This window comes from Pyxicephalus adspersus, chromosome 10 (assembly GCF_032062135.1).
Source record: "Pyxicephalus adspersus chromosome 10, UCB_Pads_2.0, whole genome shotgun sequence".
Classification (NCBI taxonomy): domain Eukaryota; kingdom Metazoa; phylum Chordata; class Amphibia; order Anura; family Pyxicephalidae; genus Pyxicephalus; species Pyxicephalus adspersus.
This window is the reverse complement of record NC_092867.1, coordinates 34,268,288-34,275,810: the sequence shown is the minus strand read 5'-3', so window position 1 is coordinate 34,275,810 and position 7,523 is coordinate 34,268,288. Positions and strand designations below refer to the sequence as shown.

The 7,523-nt window shown below is 34.6% G+C and overlaps 1 protein-coding gene across 1 annotated transcript; it reads left to right on the top strand.

The window, feature by feature from the left end:
- Nucleotides 1–265: 265 nt before the first annotated feature.
- NODAL (nodal growth differentiation factor) lies at nt 266–7,316 on the top strand. Its single transcript, XM_072423168.1, has 3 exons — nt 266–446; nt 4,390–5,159; nt 7,163–7,316. Exons 1-3 carry the CDS (start codon nt 266–268, stop codon nt 7,313–7,315), a joined length of 1,104 nt encoding a protein of 367 aa, XP_072279269.1. The 3' UTR covers nt 7,316.
- Nucleotides 7,317–7,523: the final 207 nt, after the last annotated feature.

The window sequence follows — 7,523 nt, the reverse complement described above, 5'->3', positions numbered from 1 at the left end:
TGTTACTTTTTTCTAGTTTGCAATAGGCTTAGGCTGAAGGTCCAGCTAATGGACTTGTGAATATGCATAAGCCATTCAAGCCAGGCCAATAAAAAGCTCTTCTCCTTGTATATTGTCAGTAAAGCCCAGTGCACACACACACAGGGATACAATGTCTTTCTCATTCTTTTGTATTTTGATAGTGCTGCTCATACCCAGTGCAGCTAACTACTCTATGAAGAACAATCTTAGAAATGGGTCAGCCAACCTCCAACAATTTGCCAACATGACACAAGAAGCAGCAGGCAAGAATATCATGCCTCATGAATTACCCAACTTCATGATAAGTCTCTACCAAACGTTTCATCGCATGGAGACAAGAAAACGTACCAAGATAGGACCCACATCTCTGCAAAGGTCCCTATCAAATCCACAGGCTGATATTATCAGGAGTTTAGCTGCTAGAGGTAAGATAACCAACTTTTCTAATATAATTTCTACAAACAATGCTCTGTCTATATATATATATATATATATATATATATATATATAGGTGAAATGGTCATTACTATATGTATATACAGAAAAAAAGATACATATGTAAGATTTTTTAATATGCTATAATATAAAATCAATGACTAATCTTGGTTATGTTGGTATTCTATATACAGCCTAGTTATCTTTTTAAAAGAGTTACTTTTGTCATATATGTTGGAACTTGCATATGACAGCCTAATATATACACTGAACAATAATTGATACATAACATTATTACATCAATGTTTATATAGTACAAGCATGATGGGGAAAACGCAAAGATATCTGTAGTATTGGTCAGAAAGAAATCAGAAAGAAATGACTATTAGACAAAATATCTAACTAGCTGAGTGGACATTTCCTAAACGGTAGGGAACATACACGTAAAAACTTGTTCAAAATAATCTGAATTGGGAAATGAATATCTGTGAATGTTTAAACAGTTAAGCAAAGAACCAATTCATTATTTAGAGTAATAAATGGAAAGTGTAGTAAGTAAAAAGTATGTAATTGAAACTGTATAACAATAGTGTTGTGTTTATCATTAGTAAAGTACACACTTGCAATAATTATCGTTGGAAACGAACGACTGATCGTCCGATAATCGTTAAAAAAAAAGTGAACGACTGACCAACAACGCCGGCAAACCAGGATGTCGCTGGAAACTAACGACTGTCCCGGTGGATCTGATTGAGTGACAATTAATTACTATCTATTGTGTGTACAGTCGTTCATTGATCGTGGATTGTTCAGTGATACACTTTCTGCTTTACATTTCACTTTCTGCATCGTTCAAATGATCGTATCTAGCATGTGTACACTATTGGTGGATTATGTTTAAACGATTGTATTGTTACAACAGAATTGTGCACATTACAATCAAAATAATAGTGCATAATCGTTAGTTGTTCGTTTTCTAACGATAATTATTGCAAGTGTGTACCTAGCTTTAGTTCCTAAACTGTGTGTTTGTAAAATGTGCATAGATTGTTATTTACAATGTCTAAATGGTAGATGTCATAACCTGCACATTCTACAAAATTTTCCCTAATTTGTTTCTAATAAAGATTGCTATAGATGGGCAAATTACATAGGCAATTTAAAGTTCTACCTTCCTGTAGACCACAAATGCCACCATACAACTTGACATATACTGGTGCCTGTATGTCTTGGACTAAATAATCAGCTGCAGAGGTCTCTGGCATATTGGTTGGATCCACCTTAAACGGGAAACTGTGTTTTTAAAGTTCTATATACTACTCTAATATCTCTATCAATGCTCGAATTAAATGTATTGGTAGCAGAACTCAATACAAAAATATTGGTAAACTGTATATATCAATATAAAAAATGAGAAGTTTTTTTAAATTATTTTTATAGTATGTTGGTGCTATAAAAAACCTGTTTATTATTTTTTTATTAATAATAATAATAATAATAATAATATTATTATTATTCTTCTTATTAATAATAATAATAATAATAGTATGAAGGCAATTGTATTTGTTTGGTATTAAGATATTATGTGTCCCCAAAAAATAGCATGTAAATATATTATTCTTATCTAGCTTTCCGCGCTGATAATTTTCATGCGCCATTTACCTATTGTAAAACCTATACAGGAAACCACAATGTAAGAGGCTCATATGGTTTCCAAAATTCCACATTACATTCTATAATATTTATGTGTGCTGGAACAATTTGTTTTCATTTTCTGAATTTCCAATTTAGTTATTTGCACATTGAAATGTTATCCTATGGATTGCTTGACTCTGTAGATTTGGCTATATAACAAGTTTATATGAGTGATCAGAAATGAATGGTGTTAAATTTTCACAAGCAGGTCATGAAGATCGGTATTACAATTTTGTTTTGATGTCTGGAAAGGGGAGTTTAGACCATGTCTAAATCTTTGTAGCAGACACACTTCACAAACACTCATTACACACAACACTAATACACATCTTTTTAATAGCTTGTCTGATTGTCTCTTCATCAGAAGACTGAGGCCATCCTTTAGCACCTTAGGAGTCTTAATCAGTATTGTCCTTTTCAAAGCTTCCAGGCAATGAATAGAGGCATAGGTCAGACAACCCTAAATAAATCCCAAAAGACAAGCATTTCTACAATCCACATCTTGCACCTTGAATTCAGTACAGACATGACTGCATTTCTTTAGAAAAAATGTGCTATTTTTTGATAATGAAGTACAATGTTTTGGAACTTCCACAACAATTATCCATACTCTGAATCAATTAAAAAAGCTAACCCTAAATACAGAAACCATATTAAAATGATGTGTAGAGCTGCAAAAGGGCAAAGAGAATTTACACTATTAAAATCTTTAAGATCTTAGGATAAAAAAGCCAATAAAATAAATATCAATTGTTGAAGTAATGTTTAGTGGTAAAGAAAGTGCCAAAAAAGTTTGGTTCTACCTTTCCTTAAGACCCATTTTCCTTTATGGAGGGTGTGAGCACTCGTTATGTTGCACCTCAACCTCTGTTACAGTAAAGCAGCTCATTTATTCTGAACTAGGTGCAAATGCACCCCCACATGTCCAAGAATTAAAAGACCCTTTTTTGTAATACAAAGAAAAGCAAACACTACTATGAATTGCTATACATTCAATGCACTGGGAGGCAGGTGATTTGGGGTAGGTAATGGGTTACCAATGAAAATAAATATAACTGCATCACGCTAATGCATATAACATACAATGAAGTGTACTGCAGTAATGAATTCGCTGCAAAAATAAGCAAAAACTTTGTATACGTTATGCGCCTATTCATATATGTTGCAGAAACATGTGTGATAATGCACCCATTACCACAGCTATACAGTAACACACGGTAACAAACAGATACCATATGTGATGCTACGTGGTGTCAATCATTCCTAATGGCATCCTAAAGCAGCTACAGGGCACATTGCACTGCACCACGGGCATTACACTGCATTGTTGTGTATTCCCAAAACAGTGCTTCTATCAGAGTTCATTATAACATTGACAATACTACCTTTCGCTAAGGAAACGAATGACTAACGAACAGTCGTCTAATAATCGTTAACAAAAAAGTGCACAATGACGCCAATGAATGAGGATTGTCGCTGGAAACGAATGACTGTCACGGCGGATCTAATTGGGCGACAATCGTTTGCTATCTATTGTGTGTACGGTCGTTCAGTGATCGTTGATGGTTCTGCGGTACACTTTTTCTGTTTTACATGTCACTATCTATCGTGTGTACATTATTGGTGGTTTATATTTGAATGATCATATCGTAACAGCAGGTACAAAATCGTGCACAATATGATCGTTCAAAATAATCGTGCATAATCGTTCGTCTGACGCTAGACGTTTGTTTTCTAACGTCAATTATTGCACATGTGTACCTAGCCTAAGTTTCAGACTTCTCAAGCATTATTTGCCCACTACAAGGATTACTTAAATGATTGCTATTGTGTGCATTGTCTAGGACTTGTTTGTCACTCCTTACAGTTGTGAAAAAGTAAGTGTGAGGACAGCCCCTACAAGAATAAATTTACACCCTGTCTAAATCAAATTAGCAAAATCTAATCCTTCCAGCTACTAATACAAATGAGGTACACAAGAGAAGATGAGATGCAACAGGAGATTAGAATTGGGTGATATAACAGGAACATGCCTAAATAGGAACTTCCATGATATAATATATGTAAATATTTACTAGTCCAAGTTAATACAAACATGGGGAACAGAATTCTGAGAATCTAAGCTTAAAGAAAAACTTGTAACTGGACAGGAAACATAAGGTTAGGCCAGTAGCCAATATAGTGGCTTTGTTTTAGTAGAAAATATTAGACAAAACTTTTTCTTTTTTTTTCTTTCAGAATTTAAACAAATGGATGAAAGATACAATCTTGCTTTTGACTTCTCATCGCTCAACCATGATGAGCAGCTTCAGTATGCAGAAATAAGATTTGGGAAATCCGCACTACCAAAGACATCAAGTGATGGGTTGCCAGTTACAGTTGATATTTTTCATAAAGACTCTACATGCCAAGATACTCATGAGATTTGCCCAAACTATGTCTACTTGGGCTCTATTACCTGTGAAACAAGGGCTTCTGAAAGTTGGCTAGTAGTAGAAGCCTCGGCAATAGTCCATAAGTGGTTTGAAAGGAACCATAAGGATGATGACAACACACCATTTAATTTCAAACACGCAGAAGAAATGTCTGGGTCTGAAAATACTAAGTGGAGAAACAGGGAACATAAACCTGAGGATCAGCAGGTGCTGATGTTTGTGTATTCCAATTTGCCCAAGAAGGAGACATCTTCTGTTACTGCTACCCTTTTGCTAGATGCCACGCAATCCAAATACCTAGCAACAATTCCATTTTTAATAAACAAACCTGGAATAAGAAGACAGAGAAGAAGCCTTATGATTAAGGATCGTATTGCTAGCATAAAGCAAGCTTCACAAACAAATGATAACCAAAATCTTTGCAGAAGAGTGGACCTCATTGTAGACTTCAAAACCATTGGATGGGGTTCCTGGATCATTCATCCCAAAAAATTTAACGCCTATCGGTGTGAAGGCACCTGTCCAAGCCCTGTGAATGGAGGTGTGAAACCAAATAATCACTCATATCTGCAGGTAAGAATTTTTTTATTGTAGGTATCTAATATAAAACAGCCCTGGGATGGCAAGCTCTTGCAATTTTCAGATGGGTTGGTGTGTCTTTGAGTATTTCCAAGTTACTACAAACACCTGCAACTTACTCAGCCTTACTTAATCTATGTACACAATTTTTACTTAATTTTGCTTATAGTACACTATAAGTAAGAGAGAAGATATCTACCCATGCTTGACCACACTGATTCTTGCTGATGCGTGTTTTGAGATACAAAAGCCAACACGCATGGTAAAGAGAGTTTCCACCAAATTTTGTGATAATAAGAACATTATCATTATCACTGTTCAGTCCTAGTTAGTACTTAGAGTAACTGTATATGGCCTTTCCCTTACCCAAGAACCTGTCAATTCCATATTGGATTTAGCCATTTACAGTACTATTTTAATTTATTGGAACATAAAAATGTATGGCCTCAGCCTTAAAAGGGTCTATTTATGAATTTTTTACCCATAATTTTATATTGGATTCAATTAGATAATGTTTAAATCAACTTGTACTAATAATTCATACTTTTTGATAATTGAATGCACTGTAAAAAAAAGTGTATGTTTTGTATATTCAAAAGATGGGTGTAACTTTGGCAACACATTTATAAATGGACCCCATAGTGTCCAGGCTGTAAAATAGATGTAGTGGTCATTTTTCACATATTAACAAACCCAATAGGGTAAAGATCAGCACAAAGCCACTGTTGACCCTTATCAGTTACAGTTTATTAGTAGGAGCTCTATGGTCCAGTCACGTGAGAATAATTAGGATCTACTTGCATTGTGTGGGAAATACAATGGAGGCTATACCACCAAATGCTGTAACACCTGTCTGCAGCAATATTTTTCTCTGCATCTAGTCATCCAACATGCTTATCTGACAGCTTGTTGGCAGATCTGCATTGTAGGAAATAGAAAAATACATGAACACAAAGGATTCTTCCGATATCACCTGTGGCTTGATGATGCTTCTTTATCAGTCATATCTATTTTCCACTTCTACATACACACTCACAAAGGATTTTGTTACTTGTTTATTTGAAATCTCAGTTACTAGGGAAATAAATATATGTACATATTAAAAGGGGGAAACCTGTATACATGTAGCTGGTTCCAGACTAAAGGTTTTCTGTATATCATCTATAATTTTGAACTTATCTGTAGTTTAACCTTGTTTAAACTTCTTCCTTGGCCACTTGCTGTGGGGAAAAAGTGAGATAATCTCACATTCTTACACTCTAGGATACAATCAGCAGGAAGCCTTGTTCAATTTGCATAAGACTTGATTCATATATAAATGAAAAATGGGAAACAGCATACATTAGCAAAGTTTACAATTAGCAGCACATATTAAAATCACTTAAAACAGTAAAGAAAACTGGGCAAATAATAAAAATAAGACTAGTTCAGCCCTGATGTCACCTCCCTGTCTTTATTTCTTGCACTGTTGTCACAGGAAATAAGGTGATGGGCAGTAACCAACACCCCCTTTTGTTTCTATTTCTATTGTTGTACATCCTGTATGATTGATAGCTATGCTTCTATACAAATGTTATGCTCTTACAAATATTGATGAACTACTACAGGGTACTCTGCATAATTGCTAACAGAGCTAGTCCTTCTTCAACCTTTGTCATAAAAATGTAAACTTTTACCCTTGGGTTGGGCCCTGGGGGGAGCAAGTCATATTGCAAGGGAAGAAACACCTGAGATTACTAACTAACTGTCTCCATCAAAGTCAATAGCAATGCAAAAGCTGAATGCATCCTAAAAAGTATGGTGCATTTGTTAATCTACTAAATCTTCAAAGGAGAGCAACACAGAATCCTTTACAACTGTGTATATATAGATGTAGATCTACTAATCCGCGTTAGAACATTTCCATGCTTGATCTTGAAAAAAAAGTAATTTTTTTGGTAAATGTTCAGTCTTTAAATGTGATAATCAACCTTTATTTTTTTCTCTTTTTATTGCAGAGTTTGTTAAACTTTTACAACAGAAGCAAAGCCCCAGAAGTGTGCTGCGTTCCCATCAAGTTAAGCTCTCTCAGCATGGCTTACTATGACAACACGGACATTTCGTTCCAAAACCATGAATCCATGATAGTTGAAGAATGTGGATGCCAGTGACAGGACATCAAAACCTAGCTAGTCCTGTAAACAAGAAAATATCACAAAACTAGGCAAACAGAAAGTTCTGTAATTATGTATTTTATGTAAATATTAATGTAATTTATTATTATGCAGTTTTATACCAAACAATAATTAAAATAAATTAAAATAAATAAAAGGATTTTTTTACCTTTATAATAAAGATGTTTTGTGTATTTCTCAGTGC

Bases quoted from the DNA above. Each gene is read 5' to 3' on its own strand.
- NODAL (XM_072423168.1), top strand. From the start codon at position 266: ATGACACAAGAAGCAGCAGGCAAGAATATCATGCCTCATGAATTACCC. The intron at 447-4,389 runs GTAAGATAACCA...TTTTTCTTTCAG, and splicing joins CAGGAGTTTAGCTGCTAGAG to AATTTAAACAAATGGATGAA. The intron at 5,160-7,162 runs GTAAGAATTTTT...TTTTTATTGCAG, and splicing joins ATAATCACTCATATCTGCAG to AGTTTGTTAAACTTTTACAA.